Source organism: Paralichthys olivaceus, chromosome 17 (assembly GCF_024713975.1).
Source record: "Paralichthys olivaceus isolate ysfri-2021 chromosome 17, ASM2471397v2, whole genome shotgun sequence".
Classification (NCBI taxonomy): domain Eukaryota; kingdom Metazoa; phylum Chordata; class Actinopteri; order Pleuronectiformes; family Paralichthyidae; genus Paralichthys; species Paralichthys olivaceus.
Genome location: NC_091109.1, coordinates 4,010,445 through 4,029,214, shown reverse-complemented (window position 1 = coordinate 4,029,214; position 18,770 = coordinate 4,010,445). Strand labels below are relative to the sequence as shown.

The 18,770-nt window shown below is 43.2% G+C and overlaps 2 protein-coding genes across 13 annotated transcripts; one reads left to right on the top strand and one right to left on the bottom strand.

Annotated features, from left to right (window-relative positions):
* Positions 1-270: 270 nt before the first annotated feature.
* On the top strand, positions 271-6,684 carry zdhhc23b (zinc finger DHHC-type palmitoyltransferase 23b). 7 transcript variants are annotated; one of them, XR_011238900.1, is made up of 7 exons: positions 271-570; positions 1,640-1,794; positions 2,189-2,878; positions 3,306-3,473; positions 4,450-4,719; positions 5,120-5,368; positions 5,723-6,684. XR_011238900.1 is itself a non-coding variant. In XM_020111960.2 (6 exons), the coding sequence occupies exons 2-6, from the start codon at positions 1,658-1,660 to the stop codon at positions 5,163-5,165; spliced, it is 1,302 nt and encodes a 433-aa protein (XP_019967519.2). In that variant the 5' UTR covers positions 271-570; positions 1,640-1,657; the 3' UTR covers positions 5,166-5,660. The 7 variants fall into 7 exon arrangements, 3 of the variants coding, with proteins under 3 accessions (XP_019967519.2, XP_019967518.2, XP_069368216.1); XR_011238903.1 differs by having other exon boundaries at positions 273-570; positions 3,315-3,473; XR_011238902.1 differs by having other exon boundaries at positions 273-570; positions 2,189-2,978.
* ccdc191 (coiled-coil domain containing 191) lies at positions 5,468-18,635 on the bottom strand. 6 transcript variants are annotated; one of them, XM_069512106.1, is made up of 17 exons: positions 17,962-18,634; positions 17,353-17,391; positions 16,471-16,606; positions 16,205-16,351; positions 15,881-16,059; positions 15,516-15,739; positions 14,704-14,848; positions 14,400-14,611; positions 13,670-13,919; positions 12,693-13,114; positions 10,187-10,278; positions 9,553-9,635; positions 9,350-9,451; positions 9,010-9,153; positions 7,758-7,910; positions 6,893-7,047; positions 5,468-5,895 (listed from the first exon to the last, which is right to left on the bottom strand). In XM_069512106.1, the coding sequence occupies exons 1-17, from the start codon at positions 18,037-18,039 to the stop codon at positions 5,754-5,756; spliced, it is 2,703 nt and encodes a 900-aa protein (XP_069368207.1). In that variant the 5' UTR covers positions 18,040-18,634; the 3' UTR covers positions 5,468-5,753. The 6 variants fall into 6 exon arrangements, with proteins under 6 accessions (XP_069368207.1, XP_069368209.1, XP_069368211.1 ...); XM_069512108.1 differs by having other exon boundaries at positions 14,421-14,611; positions 17,962-18,631; XM_069512110.1 differs by having other exon boundaries at positions 16,205-16,346; positions 17,962-18,630.
* Positions 18,636-18,770: the final 135 nt, after the last annotated feature.

Sequence of the window (18,770 nt, the reverse complement as noted above, 5' to 3'; positions counted from 1 at the left end):
ATTTAAAAACTGAACCAATGAATTTTAGGATTTTTACTTAACTGATAAATCATTTAAGTAACTTTTTATAAAAACAATTGCATATTAATTGTTTCAGCTAATATTGATTAATGGGAAAGGTTGCTGAATATTTGTGTGTGTGTTTGTATGTGTGTGTGTGCGTGTGTGTGTGTGTGTGTGTGTGTGTGTGTGTGTGTGTGAGCGGCTTCTGGGCGGGGTGAGAAAGAGAGAGCGTCCACCTCTTGTGACGTCACCAGCGTTAAACACACCACCCGGAAGCTTGAACCTTAGACTTTACATGAAACGTCTCATGTCCGGCTGCTGCTGCTGTTGTTGTTGTTGTTGTTCCGGTATCGTCCACACGATAACAGTACAAAGCGGTACGAACACGTGTCAGACCGGAAACTAGAGCCGTTACCGGGACAGACACTTCCGCTCAGGAGCCTGACGGAAGATACCGTCTGTCGGTATTTACCGGAACCTGTCGGTATTTACCGGAACCTGTCGGTATTTACCGGAACCTGTCGGTATTTACCGGAACCTGTCGGCATGTAGCAGCTCAGTGTGCAGGTCTGTGAACTCTGTTTATCTTCTGTTGTCTCTGACGTTGTTTTTAGATTTATTTGTCGCCTTGTGTCGCTTCCTGGAGACTCTGTTTAAACTGAAATCTGTGATCATGTGATGTGAGCAGCCTCCAGACTGTAAACCTTATGGAAGTACTAACACACGAGAGAGATACTTAATTTTGATTGTAAGAAACATAAGTAGCATTTATCACAATCATTGCATATTGATTTTCTGTCGTCAGGTTTATTAATCAATCAGCTCATAAGTCGATCGCTACAGAATTCAGCTTCTAATCACAAGGCCTCACTCAACTACTGACATCTGCATTATCTCTACAGTCCAAGTCAGAAGAAGGATATACCACAGAAAGAAAGTGCTTCATCAGGACACTAAACTGCTGAGCAGCACTGTCATGCCAGGAATCCTTGCAGCAGTATTAGTCTTTTTGTTGTCAGGGAGCAGATATGCTGCCTGACGCTAACACACTCCCATTAATCAGAACATCTGCGGCTATCTCTCTTCTCTGATGCGGCTGACCTTTATGTCCTTTTTTTTTTTTTACTCTGAGTTTGATCAGTGGTTGAACAAAAGTAATAACACACACTGGGATGTTTTGTGAATCAGTCTCACTCTGGCCTCCTCAACAAAGCTACAAGTACCCGGAGAGGTTTAATTGAGCTGAAGGATTAATCCCACTCATCCTGTGTTGCTCTCTGTAATCAAGAAGACACTGAAGACCTGTTACAAATGCTGCCGCTGCCTCACCTCCTCTCTGAACCATGTGGCTTAAAAGCTGCAGCAGTGATGCTGTTAACTCGCTGTAGATTATTACAGTGTGACAGATGTGAGGACAGGAGGTGGACTGGATAGGATCAAATGAGCAGGGTCTGCTTTGCAGTGTTGGCAGTGATGGTGGAAATCAGTTTTGGCTCTAGTGTGTCAAGTGTCAATTCAGCAAAGTGATCTGGTAGAGGTATTTTCACCTCTCTCTCTCATCTTAAAGTGTCATTTTCATAACGCCTACAAAAGTTTAATTTTAATGATTGTTTACTTTTTTAAAAACTTTTGACAGGCTGCCAGGGTGTTTGTCATGAAGAAACGAGCCAACAAAGTGCCGGAGGAGGATGAGTCCTTGTGCTGCTGCGAGTACGTAAACAGACATGGAGAGCGCAGCCATATTGCAGCCTGCTGCTGTGACTGCGAGGACCTGGATGACGTTTGTGACAGGTGATGTGACAGGTTACATAAAGAAGGCTAAAATAACTTCTCACTTGATTGATGATGTTCATTTTGTAAATCATGGTCCCATTTAAAGTCAAATAGACGATCAAGCACAGTCTGCTTTGGGCTGTTGGTACCACGTGATCGACAGCTCGCACCGTCTGATGGGTGCAGGTGTTGACAGGGTTGCAGTGTCCTCAAGCTCTCAGTCGGGCGAGTGACAACTTGTTATTCGATCCCTCCTGTAAATAAATAAACACTCTTCTGTTTGCAAAGACCAAATTGTGTTTTTAGCCAGATTGACTCATCGGTAGAGGCATATATGCATAAGCAGAGCTACGACAGCTGAGTGAATAGGAGAATTTAGCTCATATTGTAAAAGTATAATCCTGTTTTCCAGGTTTCTAAAGAGGGAATCTCAGAAACCTGAATCCATCTCACAGGTCACAGCAGTCGTCACAGATCGGATTCGCGTGCCCTGGCTTTGGGGCGGAGCCCGCAAAGTGGAGCTGTCTGTTATCCCTCCTCTTATTCTCCTTCCTGTCCTGCTGCACCTTGCTGCTCTCCACTTCCTGCTCGGCATTGTGGTTCTGACGGCTCTGCCCGGTCTGGTGTTGTGGTACTACTACGTCACCCACCGCAAGAAGGGAAGGACACTCTTCTTCCTCAGCCTTGCTCTCTTCTCCCTGGCTTACATGTTCTACCTGTTTGTCACAGAGGTGTTCCCCCGTGGGGATATTGGCCCGGTCCAGCTTTCGGTGGTAACTGTGGGGGTAATCCTCACTCTGGTAGCTCTTGTCCACACTAAGAGAGAACCTGGCATCGTGCGGCCAAAGCCAGATGATATCCACAGCACAGTGACATATTACAGCCCTCTGGCAGACAGAGACCACACTGCGAACGGGGGGAAGCAGGATGTGACAATGACAGCACCCAACCGGACAGGGTCACGGGAGCAATCGGGTATGGAGCTGAAGGAGAGCAACCAAAGTAACTGGTGTCCAGTGTGCAGGGCGGTGCAGCCCCCGAGGGCGGGACATTGTCGGATCTGTGGTGTGTGCGTGCTGCGTCTCGACCACCACTGCGTCTGGTGGGTTCCATTTAAAAAGCCTCTCACACGGCCCGTCTTCCCTGTTTCTCCACTGTTGTGTCTGTGCTGCTGTTTGTCTTACATCTCAAACGCCGCTCTGGTTTGTCTACTTTTCTTCTTCACACATAATCTATTGTGCAAACATTTGTTAATTTTTTAAAACGTGAACGGCATTGAGTAGAGCAACCTACCTCTGCCAGTTTTTGCTGTGTCTCGATTGATATTTGTACGTTGAGTCAAAAATCTCATTTATCGTAACTACAGCTACAAAAGAACATCTCCTTGCTTCTCTCCACTCCTTCACCTTCAGTATATGTCTGTTCCTGCATGTCTTATGTGTTGTATATCCCTCTGGTCTTAGTACAATGTTCTGTCTGTTTGTGTCTGTACTTGTGTGTTTGCTCTCTGTCTGTCGTTGCCGGGTTAGGATAAACAGCTGTGTGGGGCAGGCCAATCACCGCAGCTTCCTGCTCTTACTCGTCCTCTTCCTGTCGACATCTCTGTACGGGATCATCCTGGTGCTGCAGAGCGTGTGTCCGACTCAACCCCTCCTAACCTCCCTGCTCTACTGCCCGGGCGTCTACAACCACTACAGGTATTGAAAACACTGACACACACAATTTCTAGTCGGCACAAACATGCAAGTGGTGTTAATACTTACTTAACTTGTGGCAAGAACGCAGATAGGTTTATGTCCCTAAATGTCAAACTATTCCTTTAAATGTTAATACTGATATTGACCTCAATTTCCCTTCCATTGTATAAAGAACTGCCATCACCATTGTTTCTTTACTCGTCATAATTGCTATATGTTAAGAAATGTAATGAAAAACATTTATTTTTCCAAAAAACAATTCTGCACAACACAAATTTAAACATCTCCTGAACCGCTCAATAATTAACATTTTATGCCTCAAAGGAATAACTCTGCGTCAGGGTTGATCCACAGTTCACATGGAACCAATGGAAACAGGAAACTGCAGATAACCTCGGAGCAGCAATCAAAATTGCTTTCTTTTAATAGCTAATAGAAACTTTATATTCAAACCGAGGCACTGTGGGGCATTCTGCCATTTTTTCCCAGAGTTCACCCCAAAATAGAGATTAAATTACTTTGAGTGTGTGTCTTTGCTTATTGGACACGAGGCCTCCTTCAATGCAGCATTGAATCAGTTTCACAGAGCCTCTTGGAGTGCATCCTATCCTTTTAAAGACTTTGTGCTGGGAGCAACGAGAGAGTGGTAGAAGAGCGGTAGATTAAATAATGTGCTCTGGCACTGCTGTAGGCATTGCACAATTTAAGTAGGTCTTCAGACGATGTATCTCAACCTCATCATCAAAATCTAAAAATAATGTCCACTGTCTTTTAAAATGCTCAAACTGACTAGTTAATAATTTTGTGTAGTTTTAGGCTAAATTACTTTTCTGTGGTAACAAGCCCACCCAATGATTTATATGAAGAGTTATGACCTTGTAAGTTTGGTGTTTGTGTGTGTGTGTGTGTGTGTGTGGTGATTCATTGTTATCTTGCGGCGGGTTACACCATCTCTTCTCCTCACCTGCATTTCCAGCGCTGCTCTTTGCTTCACCTGCGCCTGGTACAGCAGCATCGTCACCGCCGGGCTGCTTCACCTGCTCGTGACGCAGGTCATCAACGTCAGCCACAACGTGACCGAGCGCGAGGCACGCGCCGCTCTGCGAGACAGAACCGCTCGCAGTGCCTGCTGGGGGCTCGTGGTCCACACGGGCGTCTACTCTCGGGGTTTCCGTGGCAACTGGGCTGAGTTCATGGCCATGGGGGTCAAACCAAGTCCTACCTCTCTCAACCGAACAGCCCTGGTGTAAGAGATTATTACGCAGCCTGCTTTAAAAAACAGTTTGAGGTGGGGGTTGGGGTGGGGTGGGTGGGTAATGGCTGCTGTCCTGTTCCTGTCCACTGGATGGCAGCATGGCTCCTCTCACCCTGACTTAAGTTCGCTGGCCGTCTTTTGTTGGCAGGACTTATCACCGATTCTATGCAGCTATTCAGATGCCACCTGACTTTTAACAAACAAACTCCAATAAGATGCGTTCACTGACATTAATGCAACCGACAACCAACATCTCTGTGCAGCTGTAACACTGAACTTTTACCTGCTTCCTTTCATCAAGTCTCTCTGCCAAACAAATATCACTGTTTCCTTCACACTGGATTTCTTCCTTTGATATGAACGTGGTCTTTATGTTTCCTCTACATTCTAGTGCCTTGGTCGGAGCTGAAAAACTAGAGGAACGTGAGAACGAGTGATCTGTTGATCCTCGTAGGGAGGTTTTCTCTGAGCACAGCGACATAACGATGCTTCTGGATCAGTGCAGTTGAACATGAGCTGAATGTCATCGGGAAGGATGGTCGCTTCACACTCCACCTCCTCCTCCATCCTTCACACCCATTCACAAAGGTGAACACCTCACCTGGCCTTCTGAAACGTGCCGTGCATATTTGTGTCACAGGTAAATGAAACATCTCTGCACAAGCCAGATAATCAGTCTAATTACAGTTCTGTGACCTGTCATTGGATGAAACATAATGAATGATTGGGTAGATATGAATTTATTACAAGTTAGTTTTATTCTTCTGACCAGACTGAGTCCTGATAGGAAAAATCTAATTAATCAAGATGCATTACTGTCAGCTAGAGAAGTTAACTTTTCCTGATTCACAGGGATTGTCACATTTTTACATCCTATATTGTATGGGTCCACATGTGTGTTTTATTTTTATTAAATGGATGTGAGAAACTTGCTCGTGTATTCACTTTGTCTGTATGAGTGTCCTCAGCACAGTTTGTATGTCCTCTGTGTCAGTGTGCAGTTCCGACGCTCTCTCCCAGAGGCTTTACAGTGGATGCGAGCAGAAATCAGGCAGGACTTCGGTCACTTTCCGTCCCAGCTTCTCCCGCCGCGCCTCCCGCTGCCTTTCCCAGCGCAGCACACACGGAAGCCGCCTCCAGGCCAGAAAACATCGCCGCAGCACCCGTCTAAATCACAGGCAGATGGAGGGACAGATGGGAACAGAGCGAGTGTGCAATAAGAAGCTAAATTACAGGGACCTGTGAGTTGACAACGCCTAATGAGTTTTCACATGACGTTACTTGGGGCTCGGTGACAGTGGCAGCTGGGCGGCCATTGGAAATTCACCTGCAGGCTGTGGTCATTTAGCCGACCTAGCCTTGGAAGCTGAAGTTCCCATTTAGTGGCAGTGACAGTTAAATCAGAAAGTTGGAACTTTGCTACAGCGATCGTTAATCATTGATCACAGCAGGAACAGGTCCAAATAGGTAATAGTAATGTTCGTAATTGTTAAAAATAGTTTGCATTCAGCACAAATCTCTGCTGTGCCCGAGTACAGCCTGAAAAATCTGGCAGCATAGCAACCAATTCTTAGTCTTGTTAGAGCCACATTACAAAATTAATAAAGTATGAGATGGAGGGGAAGAGGATTAATGCTGCAAATAAATATTCTTTTACTCGGGGTCAGAAACCATTTAGTCCAGCACCACTCTCTCTACGCCAAATCAGTTGGCAGGAGCAGAAACCGACTCCCATTAATTATAATGTTTGTAATGAACTGCGTCTCTTGAAGACGAGATGACGGTGTCATTTTCAATCTAGTGCTCAGGCAGTTGCCGTAAAAAGGACAAAATATGTGTCTGTGCGCCACCAGAGCTCATATTTCATACAACTTCTTATTCAATATGGTTGCAGTGTGTACTCTTTGTCATTATCGTACTTACAACAGAGGAAAATAAAGCCCAGTCTTAAACTTTCTGTAGAGTAGGTCTTTGAAAGTCTTTATATTAAATTAATGTCAATGTGGCCTTCAAGGCATTGTCGTATGGTTGTGTACTGTCGTCAGATTGGTTTTATATTACATTCCAACTTGTAATTGTAAGACACCCTGTTTGTTAGTGTCCCCAGGGGAGCACACTGCAGCATCCATACAGTGAGCATATGGCCGAGTGATGGGTAGCAGACCTGTTATTGTGCTCCTGAGCCAGCTCCCGACGGTCCCACTCCACCAGCTTCTCCTGGGTCACATGGTTCAGCAGCGCCAGCAGAAACCTCCTCAGAGTGCGTGTGCGATAGAAACGCTCGGCCCGTTCCTCCTTAATCAGCCTCCAGTCCTTCAGCTGAAACAGACCACGCTCACTTAGAGACAGGGATGTTTACCTCCATGGACGTTATCGTTACATTGCTGTTTGTCTGACTGTTTGCTGGATTATGTGTAAACTACTGGAGTGATTTTATTTAAACTTGGTGGAAAGGTGTGGGCCAAGAAAAAAAATCCCATTAACTTTTCACTTTCTCTAACGAAACGAGACGGGCGTTTTTTTGTGAATCACTCAAGAAATTATTCAGATATTATATTTTGCATTATTTGACATTTTAAACATTATTTTTTCTTATTTTTTCAGGGAATGCTGCTCAGATCGATTTTATTTTTTATTTCTACTTAAAGGTCAAGACAACCGTGTCACTCAACACCTCTCAGCTGTTAAATAATAAAAACAACAAATGCAAATTTCTCAGTCGACTGAGGCGAAAAAGAAGATACTGACATTAACAAGAAAATCAGTTTAGTATGTTTGTTTCTTAATACTGGTCAAATGAAAAGGTAGAAAGGTCAGTGGCATATGTTTGGGGGGCTGCAATTCTTTGTGTGTGTGTGTGTGTGTGTGTGTGTGTGTGTGTGTGTGTGTGTGTGTGTGTGTGTGTGTGTGTGTGTGTGTGTGTGTGTGTGTGTGTGTGTGTGTGTGTGTGTGTGTGTGTGTGTGTGTGTGGGTGGGTGGGTGGGTGGGTGGGCGTGCGTGCGTGTGTGTGTGTAGGCGTATATACACACTCTTTTCCAGCAGCTTAAGCTCCTCCGAAGCAGAAAGTACTGGTGCAGTTGGTCAGCAGAAGCTTCTTTTGCAGACAGGGTCTCTCTTGCTGATTGCTGCCAGCCTAGTGTGCAGCGCTTCAGGAGGAGGAGATTGTGATGACTCTCGGCCAGCTGGCGGGGATTGAAAAGAAAAGCGGAGAAACTCAATCACATGTGCCAGGTAGAAATAATGGAGTGGACTGAAATGATGAAGTGCCCAGAGGGGTTTTTATCTCGCTGTGAAGCATGTATTCAGAGGATTTTCTGCATTTCCTTATGATGTTGTGACAAAGGAGGGGAACATTTGGAATATGAATTGACAATGATGTTGAGGGAATTCAGTGAGGAAGTTGTGTTTTCAGCTTGTGTGGACATTTTCACTTTGTTTGAGTGTGTGTCTTTGTCTTTATTGTTCATTCCAAGAGCATAAGTGTTGTTGAATGGAGGATATCTGTGTGTTTGTGTCTTTGCTGTTGGCTTGCTGTGTTTAATTTAGCTGCCAAGTGAGTATTTTTACCAAAAACAGTTTGCTCATTGCTCACAATCATCAGACTATTAAAGGTGTTGGAGTGGGTTGCCTGTGGATACACAGCGTGTGGTTTGTGTTACCTCATAATAATAATAATAATAATAATAAACCTTCTATAGCACCTCTGAAAATCAAAGTGCTTCTCAATCAGGGAAGGTACGGCACCAACAGATGGATAATTCTAAGGTGGAATAATCGTCATGGAACAAATAAAAACACATATATCAACCAAAGTTAACAAGTCTCCAAACCATGTGGATTTGTTATATGTAGTAGAATAGAAACATGGTGGAAGGCCTCATCCATTATTTCCTGATTTTCATATATTTATGCTTATGCACAAACACACCGCAGCAAATTCCTTGTATGTTTGAAGCTATTTGGAATTAAACCCTTGATTGCGATTGGGAAGGAGCGGTACGCAGTGACAGCAGGAGAGCTGCTGCTGCTCTGTCCATAATAAGCAGCTGATACCATTCCGCCTCTTGCAAATTGTCTGTGTTTAACAAACGCTGATGTTCTGCCTGACGTTAGGGGTCAATGTCTACACTTAACCTGACTCCTCTGCTCGGAGAGAAACTGTAAATGTTGTAAAATGTGTAGTAGAGGCTCACACTGAGCTGAAGCCAAACAACGATCATCTGAAATGACTTTGGCCGACATTATAACAAGACTTTCATGCACGTACGACCGGTGATTTACCTGTGTGTTGACTAGTTGGAGCTGAATGAGGCGTTTCCACGGCGCCAGGCCTCTCCGTAGCAACAAGGTTCTTTGGTAGTGTTGACGGGCGAGTTTCAGGAGCTCTTGCTGCCTTTTCACTTGCCTCTGTTTTTCCTCTTCCCTCTGCAAACACACACACACACAGTGACATTTAATATTCTGTAATGTGTCACAATGTGTCCTGTTAACTCACTAACTTATAAATTTGAGTCAGAATACAAGAAGCAGTCATCTCCTCAGCTGCACCGAAGAGACGGCTGCTTCACGTATTTTGGCTCATAACGTTGTGAACATCCATGAAATATGTATCACGTCTCACCTCTCTTTCCAGCCTCTTCTCCTCTTTCCTCTTTTCTGCTGCTCTGTGTTTTTCCTCCTCCTCCTCCCTCTGTCTCTGCTCCTCAGCTGCTTTCATCTCAGCCTGGAACCGTTGGATTCTTTTATTAATTTCTTTTCCTCCTAACAAGCCGTCAGGCAATTACAACTTGCTACGATGTTACAAAGCACTTCCCGATCTCTCACCATCTTCTCCTCTTCCTTCTTTCTCTTGAGCTCCTCGATTTCCTTCCTTCGTTCTGCACGATGCTGGGCCCGGGCCTCCATGGCTGAGGGAGATGATTGAGTTTGTTATTCTTTATTTAAAAAATATGACTGAATATGAATGTGGCTTTTTTTTTTATACATTATGACACAAAAACTTAATCAGTGCCAGTTTTCAACGTCTTAACACAAAATGTTTTTTCAAGTTAGACCGAGCAAGATGATACAATATGACAATATTCCATCCATCTGTATCAAATTCCTCCTGTGTGTAATATACCAACAAGCTTAGTCACCGAATTTAAAAATGTTCAAGTTTTGAAATGACAATCATCACCACATATTACTGTGTTACAGCAGTTTTGTAGGGAAAGAGAGGATACGTGTGTAAATGTATGTTTCACATTTAATATTCTCAGCGTGTAGGTGGATGTTGTAACATTAGTGCTACTGTTGACGTACTTCTCTACACATCTGTCTACAGGCTATTATGTCTGCAGTTGATCTCCAGACGCGTGACTCAAGGTCAGGCAATTTCTGCTGTAAGAGTCTCTTTGTGTTTCTGTGTATATTGTATGGGAGTCTGTGTGTTGAGCTCGAATAGTGTAGGACTGACCCGTGATGATTGGATGAGGGCATGTCTGGCGTGTGACAGCTTTCCTCGGAGGTGTCCACTGGCTGTCGGGCTCTGTGGAAACTCTCTGTTCCCTGCAACAGTGACGATCACAGCCAGAGGTTAGAGAAACAAAGAGCCGCCACAAACCTGTGCATTCACATGTTTCTGATCCTTGCCCGGGAAATATTATTCAGACAACATGCATCACATCATGAACATTTCAAAAATAAGATATGAACCACAGACTGGACATCTTTGATGGATGACATGAAGTGAAAAAATGCCTCCTCCTTATAAGCAAATGGGACACGGGCCAATCTAAAATGTCCATGTCAAACAAATTGCAGGTAGTTTGTTCATGGGCTTATATTTCTGGTGAGTTTGGTTTTAGTTTGTTATTTGATGCTATAAAATAGGTTTAATGACATCATTCAAAACCCTCTTTATTGGTCGAGTGTGTGGACCTTGCTTCATCCCCCGATTGCTACTGTGCAGACTCCAAATGTGCAAGATAGCAGTGTTCATATTTGGTATATTTTGGCTTCATTACTGGATAGTGTGAGGAAGAAGGGACATGTCGTCCATCTTTATATACAGTCGATGGGTTGTACAGGCTTCTTGGAAAGTGTATTTCATCTTTTGCTCATCTGTTCTCTTTAAATTCTCCTCTAACTGATCACCTTCTTTGTTTCTACTCCTGTGTGATTTGTATTTAATGAGGAAAAGCTAATAACGGATAAAGGTTACAACTTTCCGCCCCCATGCTCGGCCAATCAAGAGTCCGCGCACACACAAAAACCTGCCAACTTGTTGTGCCATTAGTCTCCACTCTGGAGAGAAAAGGGAGTGAACCTAAAGACTATTCATCATCTTCAGAGAGTTTCAGAGCTAATAGCACATTTGAGGGTATGTGGAGTTAGAGAGACTGTCTAACTTACTGTCAGGGGGGCTGTGGAGAGAAAGGATGGAATAGGAGACTAGGCGTCATACTGTACAGGATAACACACAGTATACATACAGTATATACACACTATTCAACTGACTTAGTAATCCTATACAGCAGCAAGGACACTATAATTCGATAAAATAACTAAGATTAATGGCTGTTGTCTCCACTAACCAGGGCCGTTTCAGTCTACATACATTTTCTTCAGACTAATATGAGGTCACTGTGACCTTTGACCACTGGAATCTTATCAGTTCGTCTTTGAGTCCAAGTGTCGACTGATCAATATATAAGAACTTCCCTAAAGGCAGACTTGAGATATTATGTTGAAAAGTGTAAAAACCTGTTTAGTGTGGCCATCAGTTAATCCAGGAGTCTGAGTGAACATTTGTGAATTTGACAGGATTCTTTCAAGGCATTTTTAAGATATCATGTTCTCAAGGCAAAAAAAGTTCACAGTGAATTTTGACCACTTTCCGCCCCCATGCTCGGCCAATCAAGAGTCCGCGCACAAAATTCACTCAAGTTCATTTGAGGAAATTCCCTCAAGGTGCTAGTGAGATATCGTGTTGAAAGGAATGCGACAGAGGGACGGACAACCCATGAAGATAATGCCTGACCGCTGGCTGTCGACAGCCTGGAGCCATATAAATGTTCAATCAATAATTCAGTCCAGGGTTTCTTTTACTGATTATGCAAACAATATATAAACAATGTTGTTTAATGAAGTTTTTGTTTCTGTTGTTGCACTGCTGCGACGTTGGTGCAGATTCTGATTCTTATAATTAATAATTTCTTTAGGTAAATGAGAATTTTTAAATGAATGCTAATTTTGATGTGGTCTATTATTTTAATGACTCTACCTGGAGGCCAAAAATTAATTCGGACTGTAGAGTGATACAAACTGAAGCCTCATTTTAAACACTGTTCCACAGTGTTTTTTCAAACACATCAGCAAATGAAACTGACTAAAAAATCCATACAAATTTAAAATATTTTAACTTTGCATTAGTCTACAGCACTGGAAATCTCAAACAGGACATGCTATGCCACTAAAATTAAAATTATTGTCAACTATATAAATTTTTCATATTGTCTTCCTACATGGATGGTGAGTCTATAAAATGCAAGGACAATTTGACATATAACATCTGGAGCTAATGGAGCCTGAGGTGACAACTGCTGTTTCCAAGTTACACAATTAATTCTGCAAATTACTGTTAACGTTCAGGTGACTGCACAGTGATGCAAAGTGAGTTAATGACCTCTGCCAAGGAGGTTAGGTTTTATTCTGCATTTGTTTGTTAGTCTGGTAGATTACACAACGACTTCAGAGTGGATTACCGTAGAACTTGGTGGAAGAATGGGATACATGTCAGGAAAGAACTCTCTTTTTGACATTTTCACCAATTTTCCAGGGAATAACTCGTGTATCAGGCATATTTAGGGGATAGCTATTAATAAGTGTGAACAAGCTGTTGCAGCCTGATTGTGACTGTGAGGCCTCTCTGAGTGTGATTGTGATTAGCCCACAGACATCTTCAGTGCCTTTCACATTACCTCTGCTCTGTGTGCTCAGAGTCACGGCTCTTTAGTCTGGAGCCTCTTCGCTTTGATGTTTTTGAGATCTGTGCAGTTTTCTCCACTTCCTCCTCCAAACCCTTCACGCTCTGCACCTCCTTCAGCCGTGCAATTTGCTCTTGCTGCACTTTCAGCAGCCTGCGTTGTTGTGCGATGATCTGCTGCTGGACTGCGTGTCTGTTCTCAAACCTGTCGCTAGGTGACGTGGTGCTTTTTGAGGAGGCGAAGCCGCCACTGACTCCTCGCTGCAGCGCGTCCTGGAGTTCAGCAGCAGTTGGAGCTGCATGCCTTCGGGTCACCTGCCATGGCTGAGTGGGCTCTGCCACGGTTCCCGCAGGCATCTTATCCTGATGTAGTGCAGAGGCTTTGTGGGCCAAAGAGCCTGACCTGTGGTGATTCTCCTACAGCGAATGTAATAGAACAGAGGAGAAGTTGTTAAATTATAGATGACGGAATCAAACACCGCCTTTAGGCCCAGGTCTATAAAAAGCTTTTGAGGGATTGTACAGAAACAGCACAAAGCTCCTATGTATCTCTATATACGGATATATAAGGAAAGTATGTTGTCCTTATGGCCCCTTCTACCATATACTCCTGCAGCTCCAACTTCATCTCCCGCTCTGCTTCCTCTGTCCCTCGAGCTCTGTTCCACTGTCCTACACCTCTCATTTCTCTGTTTCCCTTCTCCTCCTGCTCGCTCTCCCTAGAGATGTGAATATTTCAGCAGGGAAACTTTTTCTCCCTGGCTGAAGCGAACAAGAAAGGTTCAGTTCATCTCATGCAAAAAGAAAAGAATTGGAAGAGAACTTTTTTTATTGCTTGTTTATTGCCTCAGTGATGAAGCCTTTGACACTTACTGCTGAGAACGGACCTAATGTTTTAGTCATGATTCCACTCAGTGTCATATCTGAGCCACTTTTAAATTGTATTTGCAGATGTGTGAGTGCATCTGTCACCTTCTTCTTGGTCTCTGGTTGATTCGACGCCACGGGTGAGGCCATTATTGGTCGATAAGGGGGGGCTCCTGCAGCCGTGAGTTTGCCTGTTGATGCAGCGCTGATTAAAGCGGCCATTTTTCGGCGGGTTTCCTGCTGCTGGGCCAAAAGCTCTCGTTGTTCCCTCTCCTTCCGACACCATAGCCGCCACTCGTTCACACAATGTTGCAGCAGCCGCCTTCGGTCACTCTCCACAGCCAGCTGGCATTGTCTGGAGGAGGAAACAGATGGGATTTTATATTAAAACATCAATTTTTGTTTAGTAAAGGTATTTATTTTGTTTTATTTATCAGTGAGTGAACTGAAGCGATAAATGTCACAATTTATATTCTAATTTAGAAAAATAGGAGGTAATTGACACGTAATTTGTGATAAAGATAAACATTTATTACCTTCGCAAAGGAGGTTATGTTTTGTAAGTTGGTTTGTTTGTTGATTTCTGTGAAACTTGGTGGATGGATGAGACAGAGGCCGAGAAAGAACACACTGAATTTGGCAGAGATCCGGATAAATGAGTGTATCAAGGAATTGGGGACTTTTTTTTACTGATTTCCGAGGGAATACCACATGGATCTTGATGAGAAAAATGAGGTATGTTCAGGGGACTGATATTAATGATTGTGCAGTTTGGTGCAGCTTGATTGATTTTAAGGAGACTGAGAGCCCCGGCGGAGGTATGCACTCTACCAACCTAGTTTTCTTTGATTCTTGCCTGTTTTCAGTCCGTAGCTTCTCCTCCGTTCTCGCCACTTCTCGCTGCTTCTGCTCTGCCCACACCACTGTCCGCCACGCTCGCCATGCTCTTAGCTTCCTCCTCCAGTCAGAGAGGGCCCTGGCCTTATCCATACGAAGCCTTCGGTCCAAAACGACTGAATACCATTCAGAAAAATGCCTCTGCAAACACTTGATCAAACACACACCTTGAGCATTGTTTCCTACACATTTCCTGCACCACAAACAAAACAGACCCACATCCACACAATACTGGTACCAACCTTAAGGTTGCTCAAGTGAAGCATGGTTTGAATGTTCTGTTCTCTGTACAGTGGCTCTGCGTCCTGCTGCTGCTGTTTTGTGGAATGTGTTGGAGCTGGCTGGATGTTACTGGCCGACCTCTGACCTTCCATTCTCTCTCTCTCCCTGTGGAATAAACAAACAACCGCAACTGAATCTACCACAGCCCCGAGATGAACAACACATATCCCCAAAGATTACTGAGAAATAGTATGAATAAAAACTTTATATTACAACTCAATGATTCACCAAATAATCATAGTAATCACCACATAAGAAATAAAACAGACTCTCTCCTCCATCCAGTTTGATAAGATTCACTAATGTTTCTCCGCAACTGTGCAAGAAACACCTATTTGGTATTTAAAAATTATAACTCTAACTCCCTTTAAACTAAGTTACGAATTCAGCATTTTAGGGCCATAATATAAAAATAGTAATTTATCATCAACACCATAATGACTACTCAAAAATAAGGAGGACTAGTGACGTTTAAACTAACTTTAGGATATTATCAGGCAATTAATCTATTTTTATTTCACACTTGATATATCAAGCTCACATTTTTCATTTGCCCAATATTTGCAAAATACATCAGCATGTTAGCATTGTCCTTGTGATCGTGTTAGCATGCGAACAAGGCTGTATGTTTGAGAATAGTTTTGTTCGTATGATATCTTCATATCAGTTTGTATTGAGTAGAGAAATCAGTCAGGAAACTTGGGGTAATTTTAGATAACGGGTTGTTGTAACCACGTCAGCAGAGGGCTGGTGGTTGCTCTGGAGACCGTACCTCTGTCGAATCAGTGGTTCCGGGCCTTTCCTCTCCTCCATCTGACGCCGCAGTCGCACCATCTCCTGTTGCACCATCTCTTCCTGTCTGCGCGCCTCCTGCTTCTTCCTCACCTCCTCCTCTCGCTCCCTCCTCTTTGCCTCCTCTCTTGCTCCCCGCTGATTCTCTCTCTCTCTCTGCTGCCTCTGCCTCTCTGCGTCACGCCGGGCCCTGTTCTCTCGCACCTTCAGTGCCAATCAGTGGCAATTAGTGCAAATGAGAACACAATGGTGGGTCCCCAAAGTTCCAGCTGATTCGGTCATGGTGACATTTCTCCAACCCACAGCATTAGTCATCTCAACTTCCAGAATTTGAGCCTCACATACCTGCTCGTGTCGCGCTTCCATGGTGACGAGCGGGTCCCTGAACTTCTTCCTTGATTGTCCGACATCCAGCACCAGTTCCTCCATCATCCCACTGTCTAAAACCTCCTGCTCCATCAGGCCTTGTAGGAAGCTTTTAACAGAGCAGTAGTCCTCTTCCTCAGTCAGGCAGTTGTAGAGATCTAAGAATTTTGCACAAGTGAGGAGTTTTAAATGACTGTACGAGTGAACGTGAGATCATCTGTATGCAACGCAGTTTTTCTGAATGATCTGGATAACAGTAAAGAGCCACAGGTTATCTGTTATCTGTAACAGTTTCATTCTTACCGTCGAAGTTGTCATAGTTCGGGGCAGTAGGTTGAGAACAAGCTTGTGCAGTGGGGCATCTCCTCTCAGGGGAGCACATCAGGTCATCTTCCTCCTCCAGCTCCAACCGCAGCTTACTGCTCAGCCAATCACTAAGAAGAACCTGAGCTGCGAGAAGCAACAACCTTAATGTCTTGTCCTGCTGCTGCACCAGGTCACCTCTTAGCTTCATAGGGAAAGAACTCCTCTATGGACAGCTCTGTTTATTTTTGAACTGGCTGACTTACCTTCATTATATGCGTCATCGTGATCTTTTAACTGGTCAGAGCTTTGCAGTGGAACGGCTCGGCTGCTGCTTCCTGACTGAGGTGTCTTGTGGGAGAAGACTTCAGACACAGCAAACTCAGAGGCCATCTCCACCCGCTGAGGGTGAGGAAATGGACAAACAGCAAAACATATTATGTTTACAATGATAAAAAAAACATGCATCATGAAAAATACACATAAAGACGTGGCTGAAAGGGTTGGTGCCCTGACAACAATGCTGCATTCTCCTGCAGTGAAAAGAACGAATATATTCTATAATGGCCTGAAAAATATTAATAGAGATGCTTGGAAGTAAGAAACATTAGGAGATTACCTTGTAATGTTTCAGGAATATTGTCTTCATTTATTATTTGTCTTTTCAATGTTATAATCACTCATTCAGTCTATTTCAATGGAGAAAATTTGTCATTGTGCTGTTTGGTATCTTTGTGTGCACCTTGCTGAATGTGGACAGGGGAAAGAAAAGAAGAACTTTTCCTGAGGAGTTAAGGAAGATAATATTCAACACGCATGTATTAATGCTAAATCTAAAAACGCTATTAGATCATCTTCCACACGACCACAGTTGCTTATATTCTATAGAACCTCTCTGGATGTGGCTCCAAGAGGAAAACAGACCCACGATTAAACAGGATGAATAGTAGAAAAATAAATGTTGGTCTTGAAATAACTTATAGATTTTGCCATGAAAATCAAACTATTATATTTCAATTTGCAGCCCAGAATGACTTAATCCTATGTGTCCGTTTTGTTAAATATATGTTATAGTGAATGGTGGATAGTTTGGTCGGTTTCTCAGGATACCAACACTTAAAGCCATGTCTGTACACAGCTGCCCTCACCTTCCTCCACTGATCAATATCACCATTCTTCACATGCACCTGTTATTGAGAGAAAATAATTAATTCAGGTGAGTTGACACTGTTAGTAAGTGAGAGCAGGGGGCTTGTAGAGCTGCTGCTCTAATGGTCACCTTTGTGCTTGCTCGAAATCGCCTTGAAAAGCTCAAAGAGACCTTGAACAGCAGGTGAAGATGTGCAAATGTGACGACTGAGCCAATTTCTGATGTCTGCGGATTATTTCTCTCAGAAAGCTTAGCTGCGGCCAGCAGATTACTTCAAAACTCATTTCCCAGACGGTGCTTTACTAGCTATTTCTGTCTCAGGCTGCAGTGATGTGAGGATCCGAGAGAGGCCTGCTGTGTGACATTTCTAAAGTGGTCTCTGAACCAAGCCACATAGTATTAACACGGAAGTGCTTCTTCCTCATTTATAAATCCAACAGGGCACTTTGTACAATTATGATCCAGGGGATGTGATAATCCAGAAAAGTAAAGAGACTGAAAACATAATTGAAGTTTCCCCTTTAGATTAGAGGGAGAGTGGAGGTGACGATCTTGAGTGGACACATGTTAACATCTGTAATGACTTTATGAAGAAAAGTAAACTTACCTTGTCTGCAGATGTTTTGCTCCTGTTGAGGCTCCTCCACTTGAACAGGTGAGGATTGTGACCTGGGAAACTCATCATCTGGTTCGTTATAGACTTTTACCTCCGCTGTAATGTACCCCATGAAACCATTACTATATATATTTCTAAATATCACCACCCGAATACTGTGAATATTAAAACCAAATACTTTAAATGTGGAACCATGTATCGACTAAAAGTCTCTCGGAAGTTACAACAAAGAGTCCTGACGAAACACAAGGGATGTATTCACAACTGCCGGAGCGTTTCCCGCATTAGTTTCTGGGTAATGGAGTAAATTAGCGTCCTTCCTTCAATAACTATGCGACAAACGGAACATCGCAGGACTACATCTCCCATCAGACGCGTGTTGGTAACTATAGCAACAGTGTTCGCCTCCACAAACAAGCCAAACACTGAGATAAACGCAGATAAAAACCAAAGAAGGATTAAAATGATGTAATGGAAACAGTTTTTAATGTGTAAGTGTGTCGAATAACCATCTATAGTGTCATATACTCATATTCATTCATTTTTATTTACGTCGAACATGTAAATAAAAAAATTATACAAACAAGTGATAAAAAATAAACTGAAATAAGTATTGTTTACAAACAGAGATGAGGAAATAAACTCTTAGTGATTTCATCTACACATTTGAAAAGGAGTGAGTAATAAGTACAAACTTATTTAATATCACCCCCTGTTTATAAATCATTAATTATGAATCATCTTATACTTAACTAGCTTCCTATATATCTATAAATATGTGATATACCTTGTATACAATG

Excerpts from the sequence above, each read along its gene's own strand:
- ccdc191 (XM_069512106.1), bottom strand. The coding sequence starts at position 18,039 with ATGATGAGTTTCCCAGGTCACAATCCTCACCTGTTCAAGTGGAGGAGC. Across the intron at positions 15,740-15,880 it reads TGGAAGCGCGACACGAGCAG|GTGCGAGAGAACAGGGCCCG; the intron begins GTATGTGAGGCT and ends TTGGCACTGAAG. Across the intron at positions 9,636-10,186 it reads CCCTCATCCAATCATCACGG|CCATGGAGGCCCGGGCCCAG; the intron begins GTCAGTCCTACA and ends CATCTCCCTCAG.
- zdhhc23b (XM_020111959.2), top strand. The coding sequence starts at position 1,658 with ATGAAGAAACGAGCCAACAAAGTGCCGGAGGAGGATGAGTCCTTGTGC. Across the intron at positions 1,795-2,188 it reads CTGGATGACGTTTGTGACAG|GTTTCTAAAGAGGGAATCTC; the intron begins GTGATGTGACAG and ends CCTGTTTTCCAG. Across the intron at positions 2,879-3,305 it reads CTCGACCACCACTGCGTCTG|GATAAACAGCTGTGTGGGGC; the intron begins GTGGGTTCCATT and ends TTGCCGGGTTAG.